A 27,141-nucleotide genomic window follows, 5' to 3' on the forward strand; every position below is an offset into this window, starting at 1 on the left:
TGTTCTAAGTGCTGGGGGAGATAATAATAATAATAATAATAATAATAATAATAATGGTATTTGTTAAGAGCTTACCATGTGCAAAGCATTACAAGGTCATGGCATGAAATTCTGTGGGAGAAAGCTTTTCAGGACAATTTCAAGTATTAGACTAATAATAATAATAATAATAATAATGGCAGTTATTAAGCACTTACTATGTGCAAAGCACTGTTCTAAGCACTGGGGGAGATAATAATAATATTGATGGTATTTGTTAAGCGCTTACCATGTGCAAAGCACTACAAGGTCATGGCATGAAATTCTGTGGGAGAAAGCTTTTCAGGACAATTTCAAGTGTTAGATTAATAATAATAATAATAATTGCATTTATTAAGCACTTACTATGTGCAAAGCACCGTTCTAAGCGCTGGGGGAGATGATAATAATAATAATAATAGTGATGGTATTTGTTAAGCACTTACCATGTGCAAAGCACTACAAGGTCATGGCATGAAATTCTGTGGGAGAAAGCTGTTCAGGACAATTCCAAGTATTAGACTAATAATAATAATAATGGCATTTATTAAGCACTTATGTGCAAAGCACTGTTCTAAGCACTGGGGGAGATGATAATAATAATAATATTGATGGTATTTGTTAAGTGCTTACTATGTGCAAAGCACTACAGGGTCATGGCATGAAATTCTGTGGGAGAAAGCTTTTCAGGACAATTTCAAGTATTTCAATAATGGCATTTATTAAGCACTGATTATGTGCAAAGCACTGTTCTAAGCGCTGGGGAGGTTACAAGGTGATCAGGTTGTCCCCCGGGGGGGCTCACAATCTTAATCCCCATTTTACAGATGAGGGAACTGAGGCCCAGAGAAGTGAAGTGACTTGCCCAAAGTCACACAGCTGACAGTTGGTGGAGCCGGGATTTGAACCCATGACCTCTGACTCCAAATCCCGGGCTCTTTCCACTGAGCCACAAGATACCTGGCATCCATGTTTCCCTCCTCCCTCCCTTCGATATTTTGTACTCCCCATGCGCTTAGTCCAGTGCTCTGTACACAGTAAGCGCTCAATAAATATGATTGAATGAAGGAATGATATTTTTCCCACCTTCAGTTCCGAAGTGCTTATATCCAAGTAAGCAGCGTGGCTCAGTGGAAAGAGCCCGGGCTTTGGAGTCAGAGGTCATGGGTTCAAATCGCGGCTCCGCCAATTGTCAGCTGGGTGACTTTGGGGAAGTCACTTCAATAAATGCTGTCATTATTATTACTATTACTTCACTTCTCTGGGCCTCAGTGACCTCATCTGTAAAATGGGGATCAAGACTGTGAGCCCCAATTGGGACAACCTGATCTCCTTGTATCTATCCCAGTGCTTAGAACAGTGCTTGGCACATAGTAAGCGCTTAACAAATAATAATAATAATAATAGTGGCATTTGTTAAGTGCTTACTATGTGCAAAGCACTGTTCTAAGCACTGGGGAGGATACAAGGTAATCAGGTGTCCCACATGGGACTCACAGTCTTAATCCCCATTTTACAGATGAGGGAACTGAGGCTCAGAGAAGTGAAGTGACTTGCCCAAGGTCACACAGCTGACAAGTGATGGAGACGGGATTAGAACCCATGACCTCTGACTCCCAAGCCCGGGCTCTTCACTGAGCCACAACAAATACCAACATCATTATTATTATTATTATTATTACAAATATGTTTCTGGAGTACAAATGAAAAGTGAATCGATGCCTCCGGCCCGTAAAAAACCTGGAGATCAACATGCGGATATGAGACATCGGCGCCTTTGGAGAGCTTTAGATTCTTCTTTCCTTCCAAAAAGGCCGATAGCCCAAAAGTTATTTTAAAAATCAAGGAAATCTGGCACATAGTAAGTGCTTAATCAATCAATCAATCGTATTAATTGAGCACTTTACTGTGTGCAGAGCACTGGACTAAGTGCTTGGGAAGTACAAGTTGGCACCAGATAGAGACGGTCCCTACCCAAGAGTGGGCTCACAGTCTAGAAGGGGGAGACAGAGAACAAAACCAAACATATTAACAAAATAAAATAAATAGAATAGATATGTACAAGTAAAATAAATAAATTAATAGAGTAATAAATATGTACAAACATATATACATATATAGAGGTGCTGTGGGGAAGGGAAGGAGGTAAGACGGGGTGGAGGTAAGACTGTGGGGAGAATAATAAATAAATGCCATCATTATTATTATTACTACTACAGCCATCTACTACATCTACCATCTACTACCATCGGGAAGCAGCATGGCTCAATGGAAAGAGCCCGGGCTTTGGAGTCAGAGGTCATGGGTTCAAATCCTGGCTCCGCCAATTGTCAGCTGTGTGACTTTGGACTTTGGGCAAGTCACTTCACTTCTCTGGGCCTCAGTTCCCTCATCTGGAAAATGGGGATTAAAAGACTGTGAGCCCCCGGTGGGACAACCTGATCACCTGGTAACCTCCCGAGCGCTTAGAACAGTGCTTTGCACATAGTAAGCGCTTAAGAAATACCATCATTATTATTATTATTGTGACCTCCCCAGCACTTAGAACAGTGCTTTGCACATAGTAAGTGCTTAACAAATCCCATAATTATTATTATATAATATATATATTATATTATATTGAGAAGCAGCATGGTGCAGTGGAAAGAGCCCGGGCTTTGGAGTCAGAGGTCATGGGTTCAAATCCCGGCTCCACCAATTGTCAGCTGTGTGACTTTGGACTTTGGGCAAGTCACTTCACTTCTCTGGGCCTCAGTTCCCTCATCTGGAAAATGGGGATGAAGACTGTGAGCCCCCCATGGGACAACCTCATCACCTTGTAACCTCCCAAGTGCTTAGAACAGTGCTTTGCACATAGTAAGCGTTTAAGAAATACCATCATTATTATTATTATTGTGACCTCCCCAACACTTAGAACAGTGCTTTGCACATAGTAAGCACTTAGCAAAGCCCATAATTATTATTATATAATATATATTATATTTTATTGAGAAGCAGCGTGGTGCAGTGGAAAGAGCCCGGGCTTTGGAGTCAGAGGTGATGGGTTCAAATCCCGGCTCCGCCAATTGTCAGCTGTGTGACTTTGGACTTTGGGCAAGTCACTTCACTTCTCTGGGCCTCAGTTACCTCATCTGGCAAATGGGGATGAAGCTGTGAGCCCCCCGTGGGACAACCTGATCACCTTCTAACCTCCCCAGCACTTAGAACAGTGCTTTGCATGTAATCAATGCTTAAGAAATACCATCATCATTATTATTATTATTATTATTATTATTGTGACCTCCCCAGCACTCAGAACAGTGCTTTGTACATAGTAAGTGCTTAATAAATGCTATTATTATTATTATTATTATTATTATTAAGACTATGAGCCCTCCCGTGGGACAACCTGATCACCTTGTAACCTCCTGAGCGCTTAGAACAGTGCTTGGCACATAGTAAGCGCTTAATAAATGCATCATCATTATTATTATTATTATTATTATTAGGCCCCAATATCGAGAAATCGTTGAAGGATTTACAGCGCTGCACCCTTTCCCTGGCCCGATACCGCCTAATGATCAAAGAAGAGGTGGATCTCTCTGTGAAGAAGATCAAAGCGGCCTTCGCCGAATTGCACGTCTGGTAAGGAACTCCGCTCGGCCCCGATGAATTGATGATGCTCCTGTTTGTTGAGCACCCTAGCGCTTAGTACAGTGCCTGGCACATAGAAGGAGAGCAAAGCGGCCTGCTCCGAATTGCGCATCCCCTTCTAATAGTAATAATAATGATGGCCTTCTCCGAATCGCGCGTCCCCTTCTAATAATAACGATAATGGCATTTATTAAGCGCTTACTATGTGCAAAGCACTATTCTAAGCACTGGGGAGGTTACAAGGTGATCAGGTTGTCCCACAGGGGGCTCACAGTCTTCATCCCCATTTTTCAGATGAGGTAACTGAGGCCCAGAGAAGTGAAGTGACTTGCCCAAAGTCACACAGCTGACAAGCAGTGGAGCTGGGATTTGAACCCATGACCTCTGACTCCAAAGCCCGGGCTCTTTCCACTGAGCCACACTGCTTCTAGACTATGAGCCCATTGTTGGGTAGGGACCGTCTCTATGTGTTGCCGACTTATACTTCCCAAGCGCTTAGTCCAGTGCTCTGCACACAGTAAGCGCTCAATAAATACGATTGAATGAATGAATGAATGAATAAACAGTAAGGAACTCCACCCGGCCCCGGCAAATTGATGATGATGGTATTTGTTGAGCCCTAGCGCTTAGTACAGTCCGTGGACGGGGACTATGACCCACCCAAATATCTTGTGTCTGGTGAGAAGCAGCGTGGCTCAGTGGAAAGAGTCCAGGCTTTGGAGTCAGAGGTCATGGGTTCTAATCCCGGCTCCGCCAATTGTCAGCTGTGTGACTTTGGGCAAGTCACTTCACCTCTCTGGGCCTCAGTTCCCTCGTTCTGTAAAATGGGGATGAACACTGTGAGCCCCCCGTGGGACAACGTGATCGCCTTGTAACCTCCCCAGCGCTTAGAACAGTGCTTTGCACATAGTAAGCGCTTAATAAATGCCATTATTATTATTATTGTTATTATTATTATTACCCCAGCACTTAGAACAGTGTCTGGCACATACTTAAGTGCAAAATGAATACCATCACCATCATCAAAGGGTCAAGCACTGTTCTAAGCGCTGGGTTCCCTGTCCCGCGTGGGACTCCCGGTCTTCATCCCCATTGTACAGATGAGGGAACTGAGGCCCAGAGAAGTGAAGGGACTTGTCCAGGGTCACACAGCAGACACAGGGCAGAGCCGGGATTAGAACCCAGGTCCTTCTGGGCCATGCCGCCCCTCCTGAGCAGGCAGAGGTTAGTTATGATAATAATAATAATAATGTTGGTATTTGTTAAGCACTTACTATGTTCCAAGCACTGTTCTAAGCGCTGGGGGAGATACAAGGTCATCAGGCTGTCCCACGTGGGGCTCACAATCTTCATCCCCATTTTCCAGAGGAGGGAACTGAGGCCCAGAGAAGTGAAGAGACTTGCCCAAAGTCACCCAGCTGACAAGTGGCAGAGGCGGGATTAGAACCCACGACCTCCGACTCCCAAGCCCGGGCTCTTTCCACTGAGCCACGCTGCTTTCTCAGGAAGATTTCTTCCAATAGATGGGAAAAGCTTCCTTCCTCTTTCCCCAGGAGACCAAGCCGCTTTCATTCATTCATTCGTTCAATCGTATTTATTGAGCGCTTACTGTGTGCAGAGCACTGGACTAAGCGCTTGGGAAGGACAAGTCGGCAACATCTAGAGACGGTCAATCAATCAATCAATCAATCGTATTTATTGAACGCTTACTGTGTGCAGAGCACTGTACTAAGCGCTTGGGAAGCGCAAGTCGGCAACATCTAGAGATGGTCCCTACCCAATGACGGGCACACAGTCGTCTAGAAGGGGGAGACAGACAACAAAACAAAATATATTCACTAAATAAAATAAAATAAATAGAATAGTAAATACGTACAAGAGAATAGTAAATATGTACAAGAGAATAATAATAATGGCATTTATTAGCGCTTACTATGTGCAAAGCACTGTTCTAAGCGCTGGGGAGGTTACAAGGTGATCAGGTTGTCCCACGGGGGGCTCACAGTCTTCATCCCCATTTTACAGATGAGGGAACTGAGGCACAGAGAAGTGAAGTGACTTGCCCAAAGTCACACAGCTGGCAAATAGGAAATATGTACAAGAGAATAGTAAATATGTACAAGAGAATAATAATAATAATAATAATAATAACGGCATTTATTAAGTGCTTACTATGTGCAAAGCATTGTTCTAAGCGCTGGGAAGGTTACAAGGTGATCAGGTTGTCCCACGGGGGGCTCACAGTCTTCATCCCCATTTTACAGATGAGGTAACTGAGGCACAGAGAAGTGAAGTGACTTGCCCAAAGTCACACAGCTGGCAAATAGGAAATATGTACAAGAGAATAATAATAATAATGGCATTTATTAAGTGCTTACTATGTGCAAAGCACTAGTCTAAGCACTGGGGAGGTTACAAGGTGATCAGGTTGTCCCACGGGGGGCTCACAGTCTTCACCCCCATTTTACAGATGAGGGAACTGAGGCCCAGAGAAGGGAAGTGACTTGCCCAAAGTCACACAGCTGGCAAACAAGAAATATGTACAAGAGAATAGTAAATATGTACAAGAGAATAATAATAATAATAATAGCCTTTATTAAGCGCTTACTGTGTGCAAAGCACTGTTCTAAGGAGGCATCAATAGCATCAATATAAATCAGTAGAATTATTCATTCATTCAATCATATTTATTGAGCGCTTACCGTGTGCAGAGCACTGTATTAAGCGCTTGGAAAGTACAATTTGGAAACAGACAAGAGATGGTCCCTACCCAACAACGGGCTCACAGTCTAGAAGGGGGGAGACAGGCAACAAAACAAAGCAAGTAGACCGGTGTTAATACCATCAGAAAAGATAAATAGAATAATTCATTCATTCACTCAATCGTATTTATTGAGCGTTTACTGTGTGCAGAGCACTGTAGTAAGCGCTTGGGAAGTACAAGTTGGCAACATGTAGAGACGGTCCCTACCCAACAACGGGCTCACAGTCTTTATATATATATATATATATATATATATATATATATATATATACATATATACTAAGTACTGTACTAAGCCCGTGTATATATACACGGGCTTAGTACAGTACTCTGCACACAGTAAGTGCTCAATAAATATGATTGATTGATTGATTGATTTATATATAGTTACTGTTGGGTAGGGACCGTCTCTACATGTTGCCAACTTGGACTTCCCAAGCGCTTAGTACAGTGCTCTGCACACAGTAAGCGCTCAATAAATACGATTGAATGAATGAATGAATAGTTACTATATATATTATAGTTATATGTAGTTACATAACACTTAGTACAGAGCTCTGCACACAGCAAGTGCTCAATAAATAGGACTGCTTGAATGAATCATTAATAAAATAAATCGAATAATAAATATGTACGGATATAAGCAAGTGCTCTGGGGTGGGGGTGTTGGGGAGGGGAGGAGGAGCAGGGGAAAAGGGGGGCTCAGTTTGGGAAAGCCTCCCCCTTTTAGACTGTGAGCCCACTGTTGGGTAGGGACTGTCTCTATATGTTGCCAATTTGTACTTCCCAAGTGCTTAGTACAGTGCTCTGCACCTAGTAAGCGCTCAATAAATACGATTGATTGATTGATTGATGATGGTATTTGTTAAGCGCTTACTATGTGCCAAGCACTGTTCTAAGCTCCGGGATTGATACAAGCTAAGCAGGTTGTCCCCCGTGGGGCTCCCAGTCTTCATCCCCATTTTACAGATGAGGGAACTGAGGCCCAGAGAAGCGACTTGCCTGAGGTCACACAGCAGACAAGCGGTGGCGGTGGGATTATTCATTCATTCATTGATTCAATCGTATTTACTACTAATAATAATGATGGCATTTGTTAAGCGCTTACTATGTGCCAAGCACTGTTCTAAGCGCTAGGGAGGATACAAGGTGATCAGGTTGTCCCACTTGGGGCTCACAGTCTTAATCCCCATTTTACAGATGAAGGTAACTGAGGCCCAGAGAAGTGAAGTGACTTGCCCAAAGTCACACAGCTGACAATTGGAGGAGCCGGGATTTGAACCCATGACCTCTGACTCCAAAGCCCGGGCTCTTTCCAATGAGCCACCAACTGGCACTCGGTGTCAGTTACTTGTCCATATCTATTCTATTTATTTTATTTTGTTAGTATGTTTGGTTTTGTTCTCTGTCTCCCCCTTTTAGACTGTGAGCCCACTGTTGGGGAGGGACTGTCTCTATATGTCGCCAACTTGTACTTCCCAAGCGCTTAGTACAGTGCTCTGCACACAGTAAGCGCTCAGTAAATACGATTGATTGATTGATAGAAGGGGATTAGAACCCACGTCCTCTGACTCCGAAGCCCGGGCTCTTTCCACTGAGCCACCCTGCTTTTCAGGCCCTCCAAAAATGGTAATCATTCATTCAGTCGTATTTATTGAGTGCTGACTGTGTGCAGAGCACTGTACTAAGCGCTTAGCACTGTACTAAGCGCTTCTCATGTCTCAACTCGGGAGTCAAGTCTTCTTCTTGTTTGCTAGGAGGAAGGCGATCTCCATGATCCTACAGCCCTAATCACAGTTAAAAAAAAACATTTGCGTAGAGAAGCAGCGTGGCTCAGTGGAAAGAGCCCGGGCTTTGGAGTCCGAGGTCATGGGTTCAAATCCCGGCTCCACCGATTGTCAGCCTTGTGACTTTGGGCAAGTCACTTCACTTCTCTGGGCCTCAGTTATCTCATCTGTAAAATGGAGATGAAGACTGTGAGCCCCCCGCGGGACAACCTGATCACCTTGTAACCTCCCCAGTGCTTAGAACAGTGCTTGGCACATAGTAAGCACTTAATAAAGCCATCATTATTATTTTATTATTATTATACTTTCTGACAGATCTGTCTGGGATAAGATTATCGGGTAAAAAAAAAACACATCTCTTTTGTGTAGAGATTATCGGTTAAGGTTATTGGATAAGAAAAGCACAGGATAAGCAGCGTGGCTCAGTGGAAAGAGCCCGGGCTTTGGAGTCAGAGGTCGTGGGTTCAAATCCCGGCTCCACCGATTGTCAGCTGTGTGACTTTCGGCAAGTCACTTCACTTCTCTGGGCCTCAGTTATCTCATCTGGAAAATGGGGATGAAGACTTGTGAGCCCCCTGTGGGACAACCTGATCACCTTGTAACCTCCCCAGCACTTAGAACAGTGCTTGGCACATAGTAAGCGCTTAATAAATGCCATCATTATTATCTTATTATTATTTATTATACTTTCTGACAGATCTGTCTGGGATAAGATTATCGGGTAAAAAAAAGCACATCTCTTTTGTGTAGAGATGTGCTCTTTTCTTAAGAGCACATAAGATTATCGGATAAGAAAAGCACAGGATAAGCAGCATGGCTCAGTGGAAAGAGCCCGGGCTTTGGAGTCAGAGGTCGTGGGTTCAAATCCCAGCTCCACCAATTGTCAGCAGTGTGACTTTGGGCAAATCACTTCACTTCTCTTGGGCTCGGTTCCCTCATCTGGAAAATGGGGGGTGAAGACTGTGAGCCCCTCGTAGGACAACTTGATCACCTGAGAGAAGCAGCATGCGTCAGTGGAAGAAGCCCGGGCTTTGGAGTCAGAGGTCATGGGTTCAAATCCCAGCTCCGCCAATTGTCAGCTGTGTGACTTTGGGCAAGTCACTTCACTTCTCTGTGCCTCAGTTCCCTCATCTGTCAAATGGGGATGAAGACTGTAAGCTCCCCATGGGACAACCTGATCACCTTGTAACCTCTCCAGTGCTTAGAACAGTGCTTTGCACATAGTAAGTGCTTAATAAATGCCATTATTATTATTATTATTATTGTATCCTCCCCAGCGCTTAGAACAGTGCTTTGCACATAGTAAGCGCTTAATAAATGCCATTATTATTATTATTATTATTGTATCCTCCCCAGCGCTTAGAACAGTGCTTTGCACATAGTAAGCGCTTAAGAAATACCATTATTATTGTTATTATTATTTGGAGTCAGAGGTCATGGGTTCAAATCCCGGCTCCGCCAATTGTCAGCTGTGTGACTTTGGGCAAGTCACTTCACTTCTCTGGGCCTCAGTGACCTCATCTGTAAAATGGGGGATGAAGACTGGGAGCCCCTCGTAGGACAACTTGATCACCCTGTCACCTCCCCAGCGCTTAGAACAGTGCTTGGCACATCGTAAGCACTTAATGAATGCCATCATCATTATTATTGGGTAGGGACTGTCTCTATATGTTGCCAATTTGTACTTCCCAAGCGCTTAGTACAGTGCTCTGCACATAGTAAGTGCTCAATAAATACGATTGATGATGATGATGATGATGATGATGATGATTACATCTCGAATGAAGACGTTTTCCTTTCTTTTAATCTTTTCCAGCATCACGGACAAAGAAAAGTCATTAATGGCTGAAATGGAGAAAGTCAAAGAAGAGGCCAGTAAGCAGACGGGTGCCCGGGGAAATGGGGGGAGATGGGGGTGGCTTTCGGAAACGCTCAGCGATGGTGACGATTCTTCCTCACGCGGAGAAGCAACGTGGCCTGGAAGCCAGAAGGACATAATAATAATAATAATAATAATAATAATAATAATAATAATAATGGTATTTGTTAAGCGCTTACTATGTGTCAAACACTGTTCTAAGCACTGGGGTAGACACAAGGTGATCAGATTGTCCCACGGGGGGCTCACAGCCTTAATCCCCATTTTACAGATGAAGTAATTGAGGCCCAGAGAATAATAATACTAATAATGGTGGTATTTGTTAAGCGCTTACTATGTACCAAGCACTGTTCTAAGTGCTGGGGTAGATACAAGGTGATCAGGTTGTCCCACGTGGGGCTCACAGCCTTAATCCCCATTTTCCAGATGAGGGAACTGGCACAGCGAAGTGAAGTGACTGGCCCAAAGTCACACAGCTGACACGTAGCGGAGCTGGGATTTGAACCCGTGACCTCTGACTCCAAAGCCCGGGCTCTTTCCACAGAGCCACGCTGCTTCTCTAACTTAAATTCTCTGTGTCTCAGTTCCCTCATCATCATCAATCGTATTTATTGAGCGCTTACTATGTGCAGAGCACTGTACTAAGCGCTTGGGAAGTACAAATTGGCAACATATAGAGACAGTCTCTACCCAACAGCGGGCTCACAGTCTAAAAGGGGGAGACAGAGAACAAAACCAAACATACTAACAAAATAAAATAAATAGAATAGATAGGTACAAGTAAAATAAATAAATAAATAGAGTAATAAATATGTACAAACATATATCCATATATACAGGTGCTGTGGGGAAGGGAAGGAGGTAAGATGGGGGGATGGAGAGGGGGACGAGGGGGAGAGGAAGGAAGGGGCTCAGTCTGGGAAGGCCTCCTGGAGGAGGTGAGCTCTCAGCAGGGCCTTGAAGGGAGGAAGAGAGCGAGCTTGGCAGATGGGCAGAGGGATTGGGGGCATTCCGGGCCCGGGGGAGTTCCCTCATCTGTAAAATGGGGATGAAGACTGGTCACGATTTGAACCCAAGCCCAGGCTCTTTCCACTAAGCCACGCTGCTTCTCCCATGGGCTCTAATCCCGGCTCTGCCACTTTCATTCATTCATTCAGTCGTACTTATTAAGCGCTTACTGTGTGCAGAGCACTGTACTAAGCGCTTGGGAAGTCCAAGTCGGCAACAGATAGAGACGGTCCCTACCCGACAGCGGGCTCACGGTCTAGAAGGGGGAGACGGACAACAAAACAAAACATGCAGACAGGTGTCAAAATAGCTCAGTATGATAATAATAAATAATAATGATGGCATTCATTCATTCAATCAATCGTATTTATTGAGCGCTTACTGTGTGCAGAGCACTGGACTAAGCGCTTGGGAAGTCCAAGTTGGCAACATCTAGAGACGATCCCTATCCAACAGTGGGCAAAATAAAATAAATAATTATAATAATAATGATGGTATTTGTTAAGTGCTTACTATGTGAAAAGCACTGTTCTAATCAATCAATCAATCAATCAATCGTATTTATTGAGCGCTTACTGTGTGCAGAGCACTGGACTAAGCACTTGGGAAGTCCAAGTTGGCAACATCTAGAGACAGTCCCTACCCAACACTTGGTCTCAGAGTCTAAAGCGCTGGGGAGGTTAACATTCATTCATTCATTCATTCATTCAATCGTATTTATTGAGCGCTTACTGTGTGCAGAACACTGTACTAAGCGCTTGGGAGGTACAAGTTGGCAACATATAGAGACGGCCCCTACCCAACAGCGGGCTCACAGTCTGATCAGGTTGTTCCACGGGGGGCTCCCAGTCTTAATCCCCATTTTCCAGATGAGGGAACTGAGGCCCAGGGAAGTGAAGTGACTTGCCCAAAGTCACACGGCTGACAAGTGGTGGAGCCGGGATTTGAACCCATGACCTCTGACTCCAAAGCCCCCACGCTGCTTCTCATGGGCAGGGAATGTGCCTGCCAACTCCGTTATTCTGTCCACTCCCAAACAATTAGTACAGTGCCCTGCTCACTGTAAGCACTCAATAATTACCCCTAATTGACTGATGGATTGAAAAATGCGTAGGTCTGCGGGGGTCAGAAAATCTGGTTCAAAAGACAGTTGAGAAATTAATGGAGGAGGTTGTCTGCTGTGTGACCTTGGACAAGCAGCGTGGCTTAGTGGAAAGAGCCCGGGCTTTGGAGTCAGAGGTCATAAATTCAAATCCCCGCTCCGCCAACTGTCAGCTGTGTGACTTTGGGCGAGTCACTTCACTTCTCTGGACCTCAGTGGCCTCATCTGTAAAATGGGGATTAAGACTGTGAGGCCCCCGTGGGACAACCTCATCACCTTGGAACCTCCCCAGCGATTAGAACAGTGCTTGGCACATAGTAAGCACTTAATAAATGCCATTATTATTATTATTATTATTATTATTATTATTATTATTATTATTATTCTCTGGGCCTCAGCGGCCTCATCTGTAAAATGGGGATGAAGACCGTGAGCCCCCCGTGGGACAACCTGATCACCTTGTATCCCTCCCCAGCGCTTAGAATAGTGCTTTGCACATAGTAAGCACTTAATAAATGCCATTAAAAAAAGGTTACTTCGCTTCTCTGGGCCTCAGTGGCCTCATCTGTAAAATGAGGATTAAGAGTGTGAACCCCCAGCGGGACAACCTCATCACCTTGTAACCTCCCCAACGCTTAGAACAGTGCTTGGCACATGGTAAGTGCCTAATAAATGCCGTTATTATCATTATCATTATTATTATTATTATTATTATTCTCTGGGCCTCAGCGGCCTCATCTGTAAAATGGGGATGAAGACTGGGAGCCCCCCGTGGGACAACCTGATCACCTTGTAACCTCCCCAGCGCTTAGAACAGTGCTTTGCACATAGTAAGCGCTTAATAAATGCCATTAAAAAAAAGTTACTTGGCTTCTCTGGGCCTCAGTGGCCTCTCTATATGTTGCCAACTTGGACTTCCCAAGCGCTTAGTCCAGTGCTCTGCACACAGTAAGCGCTCAATAAATACAATTGATTGATTGATTGATTGATTCTCTGGGCCTCAGCGACCTCATTTCTAGACTGTGAGCCCACTGTTGGGTACGGCCTGTGTCTATAAGTTGCGAACTTGTACTTCCCAAGCGCTTAGTCCAGTGCTCTGCACACAGTAAGCGCTCAATAAATACAATTGATTGATTGATTGATTCTCTGGGCCTCGGCGACCTCATCTCTAGACTGTGAGCCCACTGTTGGGTAGGGACCGTCTCTATAAGTTGCCAACTTGGACTTCCCAAGCGCTTAGTCCAGTGCTCTGCACACAGTAAGCGCTCAATAAATACGATTGATTGATTGATTGATTGATTGATTGATCTCTAAAATGGGGATTGAGAGTGTGAGCCCCGGGTGGGACAGGGATCGTGCCAACCCGGTGATTAGAAAACGTACCTTTTTGTTGTTGACCTCTCCCAAGCGTTTAGTACAGTGCTGTGTACACGGTAAGTGCTCAATAAAATATGATTGAATGAATCCCCAGGCTGGAAGTGGCGGGGGGGGAGCTTTTTCCCACGGGAAAATTCCCCATCCTAAATGGGTTTTCCTTGGTACCTGGCAGTGGGAATACTGAACGCCCGGCAGAAGAAAGCGGAGGAGTTAAAGAGATTGACCGATTTGGCCAAGCAGATGGCCGACACCCAACTGTCGGAACTCCGAGCTGAAATTAAGGTACGTTTGGAACCGTTCGCCCCTTAATCATCATTATCATCATCAATCGTATTTATTGAGCGCTTACTCTGTGCAGAGCACTGTACTAAGCGCTTGGGAAGTACAAATTGGCAACACATAGAGACAGTCCCTGCCCAACAGTGGGCTCACAGTCTAAAAGGGGGAGACAGAGAACAAAACCCAACATACTAACAAAATAAAATAAATAGAAGAGATATGTACAAGTAAAATAAATAAATAAATAAATAAATAGAGTAATAAATCTGTACAAACATATATCCATATATACAGGTGCTGTGGGGAAGGGAAGGAGGTAAGGCGGGGGGGATGGAGAAGGGGACGAGGGGGAGAGGAGGGAGGACGAGGGGGAGAGGAGGGATAATAATAATAATAATAATAACGGCCTTTATTAAGCGCTCACTATGTGCCAAGCACTGTTCTAAGCGCTGGGGAGGTTACAAGGTGATCAGGTTGTCCCACCTGGGGCTCCCAGTCTTCATCCCCATTTTCCAGATGAGGCCACTGAGGCCCAGAGAATAATAATAATGGCATTTATTAAGCGCTTACTATGTGCCAAGCACTGTTCTAAGCGCTGGGGAGGTTACGAGGTCATCAGGTTGTCCCACCTGGGGCTCCCTGTCTTCATCCCCATTTTCCAGATGAGGCCACTGAGGCCCAGAGAATAATAATAATGACATTTATTAAGCACTTACTATGTGCCAAGCACTGTTCTAAGCACTGGGGAGGTTACAAGGTGATCAGGTTGTCCCACCTGGGGCTCCCAGTCTTCATCCCCATTTTCCAGATGAGGCCACTGAGGCACAGAGAATAATAATAATAATGGCATTTATTAAGCGTTTACTAGGTGCCAAGCACTGCTCTAAGCACTGGGGAGGTTACAAGGTGATCAGGTTGTCCCACGTGGGGCTCCCAGTCTTCATCCCCATTTTACAGATGAGGCCACTGAGGCACAGAGAATAATAATAATAATAATGGCCTTTACTAAGCACTTACTATGTGCCAAGCACTGTTCTAAGCGCTGGGGAGGTTACAAGGTGATCAGGTTGTCCCATCTGGGGCTTCCAGTCTTCATCCCCATTTTACAGACGAGGCCACTGAGGCCCAGAGAATAATAATAATAATAATAACAATAATAATAATAATAATAATAATAATAATGACGTTTATTAAGCACTTACTATGTGCCAAGCACTGTTCTAAGCGCTGGAGAGGTTACAAGGTGATCAGGTTATCCCACCTGGGGCTCCCAGTCTTCATCCCCATTTTACAGATGAGGCCACTGGGGCCCAGAGAATAATAATAATAATAATAATATTAGCATTTATTAAGCATTTACTATGTGCCAAGCACTGTTCTAAGCGCTGGGGAGGTTATAAGGTCATCAGGTTATCCCACATAGGGCTCCCAGTCTTCATCCCCATTTTCCAGAGGAGGTCACTGAGGCCCAGAGAAGTGAAGTGACTTGCCCAAAGTCACAAAGCTGACAGATGGAGGAGCCGAGTAGAAGCAGTAGTAGCCATAAAACTATTTACTGAGCTCCTCCTGTTGGTATTTTCGGCCTGCCAAGATTTGCTGGGTTTCAGACGGCTCACTCTACTTGAGAAGCAGCGTGGCTCTGTGTCAAGAGCCCGGGCTTGGGAATCAGAGGTTGTGGGTTCAAATCCTGACTCCACCACTTAATAATAATAATAATGGCATTTATTAAGCACTTACTATGTGCAAAGCACTGTTCTAAGCGCTGGGGGAGATACAAGGTGATCTAGTTGTAGCATGGCTCAGTGGAAAGAGCCCGGGCTTTGGAGTCAGAGTTCACGGGTTCAAATCCCAGCTCTGGCACTTGTCAGCTTTGTGACCTTGGGCAAGTCACTTAACCTCTCTGAGCCTCAGTTCCCTCATCTGGAAAATGGGGATTAAGACTGTGAGCCCCCTGTGGGACAACCTGATCACCTTGCAACCTCCACAGCGCTTAGAACAGTGCCTGGCACATAGTAAGCGCTTAATAAATACCATCATTATTATTATTATTATTGTCCCACGAGGGGCTCACAGTCTTCATCCCCATTTTACAGATGAGAGAACTGAGGCCCAGAGAAGTGACGTGTCTTGCCCAAAGTCACCCAGCTGACAAATGGTGGAGCTGGGATTTGAACCCATGACCTCTTACTCCAAAGCCCGGGCTCTTTCCACTGAGCCACGCTGCTTCACTTGTCCACTGTGTGACCTTGGGCAAGGCACTTCACTTCCCTGGGCCTCAGTGACCTCATCTGGAAAATGGGGATGGAGACTGGGAGCCCCACATGGGACAACCTGATTCATTCATTCCTTCAATCGTATTTATTGAGTGCTTACTGTGTGCAGAGCACTGTACTAAGCGCTTGGGAAGTCCAAGTTGGCAACGTCTAGAGACGGTCCCTACCCAACAGCGGGCTCACAGGCTAGAAGGGGGAGACAGTCAATCAATCAATCGTGTTTATTGAGCGCTTACTGGGTGCAGAGCACTGTACGAAGCGCTTGGGAAGTCCAAGATGGCAACATATGGAGATGGTCCCTACCCAACAGCGGGCTCACAGTCTAGAAGGGGGAGATGGACAATATATCAAAACATTCATTCATTCGGTCGTATTTATTGAGCGCTTACCGTGTGCAGAGCACTGTACGAAGCGCTTGGGAAGTCCAAATGGCAACATATGGAGACGATCCCTACCCAACAGTGGGCTCACAGTCTAGAAGGGGGAGACGGACAACATATCAAAACATTCATTCATTCGGTCGTATTTATTGAGCGCTTACTGTGTGCCGAGCACTGTACTAAGCGCTTGGGAAGTCCAAGATGGCGACATATGGAGACGGTTCCTACCCAACAGTGGGCTCACAGTCTAGAAGGAGGAGACAGACAACAGAACAAAACATTCATTCATTCAGTCGTATTTATTGAGCGCTTCCTGTGTGCAGAGCACTGTACGAAGCGCTTGGGAAGTCCAAGATGGCGACATATGGAGACGGTCCCTACCCAACAGTGGGCTCACAGTCTAGAAGGAGGAGACAGACAACAGAACAAAACATTCATTCATTCAGTCGTATTTATTGAGCGCTTCCTGTGTGCAGAGCACTGTACGAAGCGCTTGGGAAGTCCAAGATGGCAACATACGGAGATGGTCCCTACCCAACAGCAGGCTCACAGTCTAGAACAATTACCGTTATTATTATTATTACTATTAAGCGCTTAGTCCAGTGCTCTGCACACAGTAAGCACTCAATAAATACGATTGATTGATCGTTACTTGTGTCTTCTTTCTTCCCTCTCGTCTGCAGCACTTTGTCAGCGAGCGCAAATATGACGAAGAGCTGGGCCGGGCCGCCCGCTTCTCCTGCGACGTGGAGCAGCTGAAGGGCCAGATCTCGCTCTGCGGAGAGAGTGAGTCTTCGCACCCGGGGCCGGGGGTGCGGGACCGTCCTGCCTCCTTTTTGGCATATAATAATAATAATAATAATAATAATAGTAATAATAGCATTTATTAAGCGCTTACTATGTGCAAAGCACGGTTCTAAGCGCTGGGGAGGTTACAAGGTGATCAGGTTGTCCCATGAGGGGCTCACAGTCTTAATCCCCATTTTACAGTTGAGTTAACTGAGGCCCAGAGAAGTGCAGTGACTTGCCCAAAGTCACACAGCTGACAGTTGGAGGAGCCGGGATTTATAATAATAATAATGGCATTTACTAAGTGTTTACTCTGTGCGAAGCACTGCTGTAAGCGCTGGGGAGGTTACAAGGTAATCAGGTTGTCCCATGGGGGCCTCCCAGTCTTCATCCCCATTTTACAGATGAGGGAACTGAGGCCCAGGGAAGTGAAGTGGCTTGCCCAAAGTCACACAGCTGACAATTGGAGGAACCAGGATTTATAATAATAATAATAATAATGATGATGATGGCATTTATTAAGCGCTTACTATATGCAAAGCACTGTTCTAAGTGCTGGGGAGGTTACAAGGTGATGAGGTTGTCCCTCAGGGGGCTCCCAGTCTTCATCCCCATTTTCCAGATGAGGGAACTGAGGCCCAGAGAAGTGAAGCGACTTGCCCAAAGTCACACAGCTGACAATTGGAGGAGCCGGGATTTATAATAATAATAATAACAATGGCATTTATTAAGCGCTTACTATGTGCAAAGCACTGTTCTAAGCACTGGGCAGGTTACACGGCGATCAGGTTGTCCCTCGGGGAGCTCCCAGTCTTCATCCCCATTTTCCAGATGAGGGACCTGAGGCCCAGAGAAGTGAAGTGACTTGCCCAAAGTCACACAGCTGACAATTGGAGGAGCCGGCATTTGAACCCGTGACCTCGGGCTCTTTCCACGGACGGAGCCACGCTGCTTCTCGTGACGGGGTTGGGGCTCCCAGATAATAAGTAGGACCGACTGCTGGACCGACGGGCCCGGCCGAGCAGGAGGCGCGACTCCTAACGTCGAGCCCCGGGTTCTGGGTTCCAGTTTCACACCCGAAGGACAACTACTCGGCGCGGGCCGGTTGCAGCTGGCTCCTGCCCTCCGTGGGGAGGCCAGTGCGCTCCCGTGGGAAGGCGGCTCCCCGTGGCCCCGTCCTCCGGACCCACCGCCCCGAGGAGGCCCACGGCGACCATGAGGGCGACCATGATGGCCACCACAGCCGAGGACCCGCTCGCCCCCAACACCTCATCACCGAGGCCTCTCCCGCGGCCAGCAAGGTGAGCCCTGGGACGATGATGATGATGATGGCATTTGTTAAGCGCTTACTATGTGCCAAGCACTGTTCTAAGCGCTGGGGGGGGATACAAGGTGATCACGTTGTCCCCCGTGGGGCTCACAGTCTTCATCCCCATTTGACGGATGAGGTTAACTGAGGCTCAGAGAAGTGAAGTGACTTGCCCAAGGTCACACAGCAGACGTGGCGGAGCCAAGATTTGAACCCCCGACCTCTGACTCCGAAGCCCGGGCTCTTTCCACTGGGACCCGCTGCTTCCCAACAGTTCACCAACAGTTCACCAACAGTTGTTAGAAGAACGCTCTCCCAGCCTCTTCACCCTTGCCCAGGCCTGCATAGAACAAGGTCGAGGAACAGCTGTATGAAACCCGTAAGGATCGAAGCTCGTGTTTTCACTAAGGCTTTTGGGAATTGCTCCTGGTGCACTCTTGCTGCCATTAAAAACAAGTTGCAGCCTGAAGAGAGAATAGAAAATCCGTTCATTTTCTCAGCATTCCAAGCTTGAAGCGTGGCGTGAGGCAGCTTTTGGCCCGCGTTTCATTGTTTTCCAACAGAGTGGGGGTCTTTATCCCCGTTACGGGTTTTATCAGGGTTTTTAGCCCCTTCCTTCCTCTCCCCCTCGTCCCCCTCTCCATCCCCCCATCTTGCCTCCTTCCCTTCCCCACAGCACCTGTATCTATGTATATATATGGTTGTACATATTTATTACTCTATTTATTTATTTATTTTACTTGTACATTTCTATCCTATTTATTTGATTTTGTCGGTATGTTTGGTTCTGTTCTCTGTCTCCCCCTTTTAGACTGTGTGAGCCCACTGTTGGGTAGGGACTGTCTCTATGTGTTGCCAATTTGTACTTCCCAAGCGCTTAGTACAGTGCTCTGCACATAGTAAGCGCTCAATAAATACGATTGATTGATTGATTGATTGATTGATTGATTCCCCTTAAGTGCTTACTAAGCGCTTACTATGTGCACTGTTCTAAGCGCTGGGGAGGATACAAGGTGATCAGGTTGTCCCACGGGGGGCTCGCAGTCTTCATCCCCATTTTACAGATGAGGCCACTGAGGCCCAGAGAATAATAGTAATAATAATAATGGCATTTATTAAGCACTTACTATGTGCCATGCACTGTTCTAAGCACTGGGGAGGTTACAGAGTGATCAGGTTGTCCCACGGGGGGCTCCCAGTCTTCATCCCCATTTTACAGATGAGGCCACTGAGGCCCAGAGAATAATAATAATAATAATGGCATTTATTAAGCACTTACTATGTGCCATGCACTGTTCTAAGCGCTGGGGAGGTTACAAGGTGATGAGGTTGTCCCACGGGTGGCTCACAGTCTTCATCCCCATTTTACAGATGAGGCCACTGAGGCCCAGAGAAGCAAAGTAACTTTGGGGGTCATGCCAGGGGGGAGGAGAAAGGGGGACCACCTTGGCTTCTCATTCATTCATTCCATCGTCTTTATTAATAATAATAATAATAATGATGGCATTTATTAAGCGCTTACTATGTGCAAAGCACCGTTCTAAGTGCTGGGGAGGTTAGTAAGTGCTTAATAAATGCCATTGTCATCCTCATCATCATTACAGTGGGCTTCTAGACTGTGAGCCCACTGTTGGGTAGGGACCGTCTCTATATGTTGCCAACTTGGACTTCCCAAGCGCTTAGTACAGTGCTCTGCACACAGTAAGCACTCAATAAATACATTTGATTGATTGATTGATTACAAGGAGATCAGGCTGTACCACGGGGGGCTCACACTCTTCATCCCCATGGCTCAGTGGAAAGAGCCCGGGCTTTGGAGTCAGAGGTCATGGGTTCAAATCTCGGCTCTGCCCCTTGTCAACTGTGACTTTGGGCAAGTCACTTCACTTCTCTGGGCCTCAGTTACCTCATCTGTAAAATGGGGATTAAGACTGTGAGCCCCCCGTGGGACAACCTGATCACCTTGTAAACTCCCCAGAGCTTAGAACACTGCTTTGCACATAGTAAGCGCTTAATAAATGCCATCATTATTATTAGTATAGTATAGTATAGTACAGTACAGTATAGTATATATTATAGGCCCGGAGAAGTGAAGTGACTTGCCCAAAGTCACCCAGCTGACAATTGGCAGAGCTGGGATTCGAACCCATGACCCCTGACTCCAAAGCCCGGGCTTTTTCCGCAGAGCCACGACAAGAAAAGAAAATTGAGGAGTGGAGGAGGTGGGCAGGGAAGGGCAGGAGGAGAATCCCCCCAGCCCTACTTCCTTCCCCTCCCCACAGCACTTGTATATATTTGTACAGATTCATTAGGCTATTTGTTTGTCCATATTTACTATTCTATTTATTTTGTTAATGAGGTGCAATTGGCTTTAATTCTATTTGTTCTGATGATTTTGACACCTGTTTACACGTTTTGTTTTGTTGTCTGTCTCCCCCTCCTAGACTGTGAGCCCGCTGTAGGGTCAGACCGTCTCTATATGTTGCTGACTTGTACTTCCCAAGCGCTTAGTACAGTGCTCTGCACACAGTAAGCGCTCAATAAATACGATTAAAGGAATAAATGAATTCTATTTATTTTATTTTGTTAATATGTTTTGTTTTGTTGTCTGTCTCCCCCTTCTAGACTGTGAGCCCGCTGTTGGGTAGGGGCCGTCTCTAGATGTTGCCAATTTGGACTTTCCAAGCGCTGAGTACAGTGCTCTGCACACAGTAAGCGCTCAATAAATATGATTGAATGAATGAATGAATGAATATTTATTCTATTTATTTTATTTTGTTAGTATGTTTTGTTTTGTTCTCTGTCTCCCCCTTCTAGACTGTGAGCCCGCTGTTGGGTAGGGACCGTCCCTAGATGTTGCCAACTTGGACTTCCCAAGCGCTTAGTCCAGTGCTCTGCACGCAGTAAGCGCTCAATAAATACGATTGAATGAATGAATGAATGTTTATTCTATTTATTTTGTTAATGAGGTGCAATTGGCTTTAATTCTATTTGTTCTGATGATTTTGACACCCTGTTTACATGTTTTGTTTTGTTCTCTGTCTCCCCCTTCTAGACTGTGAGCCCGCTGTTCGGTAGGGACCATCTCTAGATGTTGCCAACTTGAACTTCCCAAGCGCTTAGTCCAGTGCTCTGCACACAGTAAGCGCTCAATAAATACGATTGAATGAATGAATATTTATTCTATTTATTTTATTTTGTTAGTATGTTTTGTTTTGTTGTCCGTCTCCCCCTTCTAGACTGTGAGCCCACTGTTGGGTAGGGACCGTCTCTAGATGTTGCCAACTTGTACTTCCCAAGCGCTTGGTACAGTGCTCTGCACACAGTAAGTGCTCAATAAATACGATGATTGAATGAATGAATGACTGAATTCCTACCAAAATTCAGTTCCCTAAAGTGAGGGCAGCGAGCCTGAAAGAAGTCACTAGTAGGTGTTCGTTTTTTCCAGTTTCATTTAAGCAAACACCTCCAAGTGACTTCCTTCAGTTTCTTTTTAGAGCGCTTACTGTGTGCAGAGCACTGGACTAAGCGCTTGGGAAGGACATGTCGGCAACATATATTCATTCAATCGTATTTATTGAGCGCTTACTGTGTGCAGAGCACTGGACTAAGCACTTGGGAAGTACAAGTTGGCAACATCTAGAGACGGTCCCTACCCAACAGTGGGCTCACAGTCTAGAAGGGGCAGACAGACAACAAAACAAAACATATTAACAAAATTAATAGAATATGGACAAATAAAATAGAGTAATATATATGTACAAACATATATACATATATACAGGCATATACATATATACAGACGCTCCCTACCCAACAGTGGGCTCACAGTCTAGAAGAGGGAGACAGAGAACAAAACAAAACATATTAACAAAATAAAATAAATAGAATAAATATGGGCAAATAAAATAGAGTAATAAATATGTACAAACATATGTGTGTGTATATATATATATATACACAGGTATATACATATACAGAGATGGTCCCTACCCAACAGCGGGCTCACGGTCTAGAAAGGGGAGACAGAGAACAAAACAAAACATATTAGCAAAATAAAATAAATAGAATTAATATGGACAAATAAAATAAATAGAGTAATAAATATGCACAAACATATATACATATATACAGGCATATACATATACAGAGACAGTCCCTACCCAACAGTGGGCTCACAGTCTAGAAGAGGGAGACAGAGAACAAAACAAAACATATTAACAAAATAAAATAAATAGAATAAATATGGGCAAATAAAATGAATAGAGTAATAAATATGTACAAACATGTATATATATATATATATACACAGGTATATACATATACAGAGACGGTCCCTACCCAACAGCGGGCTCACGGTCTAGAAAGGGGAGACAGAGAACAAAACAAAACATATTAGCAAAATAAAATAAATAGAATTAATATGGACAAATAAAATAAATAGAGTAATAAATATGCACAAACATATATACATATATACAGGCATATACATATACAGAGACAGTCCCTACCCAACAGCGGCCTCACGGTCTAGAAGGGGGAGACAGACAACAAAACAAAACATATTAGGAAAATAAAATAAATGGAATAAATATGGACAAATAAAATAAATAAATAGAGTAATAAATATGTACAAACATATACACATATATACAGGCATATACATATATAGAGATGCTCCCTACCCAACAGTGGGCTCACATGGTCTAGAAGGGTGAGACAGAGAACAAAACAAAACATATTAAGAAAATAAAAGAAATGGAATAAATATGGACAAATAAAATAAATAAATAAATAGAGTAATACATACGTACAAACATATATACATATATGCAGGCATATACATATACAGAGACGGTCCCTACCCAACAGAGGGCTCATGGTCTAGAAGGGGGAGACAGAGAACAAAACAAAACATATTAGTAAAATAAAATAAATAGAATAAATATCATCATCATCATCATCATCAATCGTATTTATTGAGCGCTTACTATGTGCAGAGCACTGGACTAAGCGCTTGGGAAGTCCAAATTGGCAACATCTAGAGACAGTCCCTACCCAACAGTGGGCTCACAGTCTAAAAGGGGGAGACAGAGAACAAAACCAAACATACTAACAAAATAAAATAAATAGAATAGATATGTACAAATAAATTAAATAAATAAATGAATAAATACAGTAAAAAAAATATGTACAAACAATATGGACAAATAAAATAAATAAATAAATAGAGTAATAAATACGCACAAACATATATACAGATATATACATATATAGAGACTTCCCAAGCACTTAGTACAGTGCTCTGCACACAGTAAGTGCTCAATAAATACGATTGATTGATTGATTGAGACGGTCCCTACCCAACAGCGGGCTCACACGGTCTAGAAGGGGGAGACGGACAACAAAACAAAACACGTGGACAGGTGTCAAGTCGTCAGGACAAATAGAAGTAAAGCTAGATGCACAGCATTAACAAATAGAATAGTAAATATGTACAAGTAAAATAAATAATCAATCTGTACAAACATATAGGCGGGTGCTGTGGGAAGGGGAAGGAGGTAGGGTGGGGGGGGATGGGGAGGAGGAGAGCCCACTGTAGGGTAGGGACTGTCTCTATATGTTGCCGACTTGTACTTCCCAAGCGCTTAGTCCAGTGCTCTGCACACAGTAAGCGCTCAATAAATACGATTGATGATGATGATGAGTAGAGGAAAAAGGGGGCTGAGTGTGGGAAGGCCTCCTGGAGGAGGGGAGCTCTCAGGAGGGCTTGGAAGGGAGGAAGAGAGCTGGTTTGGCGGATGGGCGGAGGGAAGGAGGGCATTCCGGGCCAGGGGGAGGACGTGGCTTCCTAAATTTGACTTCCATCACAGGCGTGGGTGCGTGTTGTGTGTGTTTTTTGTTTCCCCCAGGACGGTCCCTCCGGCCAGCGGCGAAGACCGACCGCCCGGCCTCGCCCGGCCCGGACGGCCAAGGGCCCCGCGGGCCCGGACGTGGACCAGCCGGGCAAGGCCGGGCCCCGCCACCACTACCGGCGCCCCCAAACCAGGGGCCCCGCCAGGGGCCCAGAGGCGGCGGGGGTGGCGGAGGCCGCCGGGGCGGAGGTCAGGGGTCAGGGCCCCTCGGGCCGGGCCGCCCCGGAGAAGCCAAGGCGCCGACGGGCTCGGCCCCCGCGGGTCGGCCTGTGGGACCCCCGAGGCTCCACGTGCCCGCCGTGACCTCGGTGGCCACCCCTGCCCTCCTTCCAACCGGGCCCGGCCTCGCCCTGGGCCCAACTCCTTGGCACGGGGCCGCCGCGGCCTTCCTCTGGCCCCCGAGGAGAGGAACGGGAGCGAAGCCCACCCCAGTCCCGGGGTCGGCCTTCCCCCCGGGACCACCCCCTCACTGCCGGCCGCGGGGGTCCGGTCCTCACCCCCGTGTCCTGGGACGCCCCCCACCCTTTGGTACAATGGAAACCCGGCCATTTCTCGGATCGAATCGACCCACAGCTCCCGGAAAGTGATTAAAGGCCGCTGTGTCCGCCACCTGCGTGTTTGTGGGGGCGCGGGCGGGGGTCCTCGTGGCCGCGGTGGGCCCGGGGGGCGGAAGGCGGCCTCCTCAGTCCCCTCCATCCCACCCGTGGATCTCCGCTTTCCGGGCCCCAGAAGGGCAGGAGGCCATGGCAGCGGAGGTGGCGGGATGGTCTTAGGCGCTTAGTACAGTGCCCTGCACACAGTAAGCGCTCAATAAATACGATTGATTGATTGATTGATGGTCGAGGGTCCGCGCAGCCTCGTGCCAAGGGCTGGCACGTGCTCCTCTTCCTCCTCCTCATCGGTGCCTCTTTGCCTCCCACGGTTCCGTGGCCATTCGCATCCGGGAAGGAGCTCCCACCCTCGTGTCTCCCCAGGGTGAGCCATCCTGCCCTTTGGGGCCCTGGTGATTTCAATTATGATAATAATAATAGTAATTAATAATGGTATTTGTTAAGTGCTTTCCCCTCGGGTGAGCCATGCTGCCCGTTGGGGCCCTGGTGGTTTCAATAATGATAATAATAATAATAATAATGGTGTTTGTTAAGTACTTTCCCCCCGGATGAGCCATCCTGCCCGTTGGGGCCTTGGTGGTTTCAATAATGATACTAATAATAATAATAATAATGGTGTTTGTTAAGTGCTTTCCCCCCCGGGTGAGCCATCCTGCCCTTTGGGGCCCTGGTGGTTTCAATAATGATATTAATAATAATAATAATAATAATAATGGTATTAGTTAAGTGCTTCCCCCTGGGGTGAGCCATCCTGCCCATTGGGGCCTTGGTGGTTTCAATAATGATACTACTACTAATAATAATAATGGTGTTTGTTAAGTGCTTTCCCCCGAGATGAGCCATCCTGCCCGTGGGGCCCTGGTAGTTTCAATAATGATAATAATAATGATAATAATAATGATAATAATAATAATAATGGTATTTGTTAAGTGCTTCCCCCTGAGGTGAGCCATCCTGCCCGTTGGGGCCCTGGTGGTTTCAATAATGATATTGATAATAATAACAATAATAATAATAATAATAATAATGGTGTTTGTTTAGTGCTTTCCCCTCGGGTGAGCCATGCTGCCCTTTGGGGCCCTGGTGGTTTCAATAATGATAATAATAATAATAATAATGGTGTTTGTTAAGTACTTTCCCCCCCGGATGAGCCATCCTGCCCGTTGGGGCCTTGGTGGTTTCAATAATGATACTAATAATAATAATAATAATGGTGTTTGTTAAGTGCTTTCCCCCCAGACGAGCCATCCTGCTCGTGGGGCCCTGGTGGCTTCAATAATGATAATAATAATGATAATAATAATAATAGTATTTGTTAAGTGCTTCCCCCTGGGGTGACCATCCTGCCCGTTGGGGCCTTGGTGGTTTCAATAACGATAATGATAATGATAATAATAATAATAATAATAATAATAATAATAATGTTATTCGTTAAGTGCTTTCCACCCAGTGAGCCATCCTGCCCACTGGGGCCCTGGTGGTTTCAATAATGATAATAATAATAATAATGGTGTTTGTTTAGTGCTTTCCCCTCGGATGAGCCATCTTGCCCGTTGGGGCCTTGGTGGTTTCAATAATGATAATGATAATAATAATAATAATAGTATTAACAATAATAATAATGGTATTTGTTAAGTGCTCCCCCCAGGGTGAGCCATTCTGCCCACTGGGGCCCTGCTGGTTTCAATAATGATAATAATAATAATAATAATGGTGTTTGTTAAGTGCTTTCCCCCCAGATGAGTCATCCTGCCCATTGAGGCCCTGGTGGTTTCAATAATGATGATGATGATGATAATAATAATAATAATAATGGTATTTGTTAAGTGCTTCCCCCTGGGGTGAGCCATCCTGCCCGTTAGGGCCCTGGTGGTTTCAATAATGATAATAATAATAATAATGATAATAATGGTGTTTGTTAAGTGCTTTTCCCTGGGTGAGCCATCCTGCCATTGGGGCCCTGGTGGTTTTAATAATAATAATAATAATAATAATAATAATAATAATAATAATAATA

The 27,141-nt window shown here is 45.4% G+C and overlaps 1 protein-coding gene across 1 annotated transcript in view; it reads left to right on the plus strand.

The window, feature by feature from the left end:
- Positions 1-24,892, plus strand: part of SPATS2L (spermatogenesis associated serine rich 2 like) — an 83,281-nt gene extending 58,389 nt beyond the window's left edge. Inside the window, exons 7-12 of the mRNA XM_038749472.1 lie at positions 3,507-3,642; positions 10,019-10,077; positions 13,741-13,850; positions 17,184-17,286; positions 18,358-18,590; positions 24,511-24,892. Coding sequence (XP_038605400.1) covers positions 3,507-3,642; positions 10,019-10,077; positions 13,741-13,850; positions 17,184-17,286; positions 18,358-18,590; positions 24,511-24,816 — 947 coding nt within the window. The 3' untranslated portion in view covers positions 24,817-24,892. The remainder of the gene's footprint in view (positions 1-3,506; positions 3,643-10,018; positions 10,078-13,740; positions 13,851-17,183; positions 17,287-18,357; positions 18,591-24,510) is intronic.
- Positions 24,893-27,141: the final 2,249 nt, after the last annotated feature.

Source organism: Tachyglossus aculeatus, chromosome 7 (assembly GCF_015852505.1).
Source record: "Tachyglossus aculeatus isolate mTacAcu1 chromosome 7, mTacAcu1.pri, whole genome shotgun sequence".
Classification (NCBI taxonomy): Eukaryota; Metazoa; Chordata; class Mammalia; order Monotremata; family Tachyglossidae; genus Tachyglossus; species Tachyglossus aculeatus.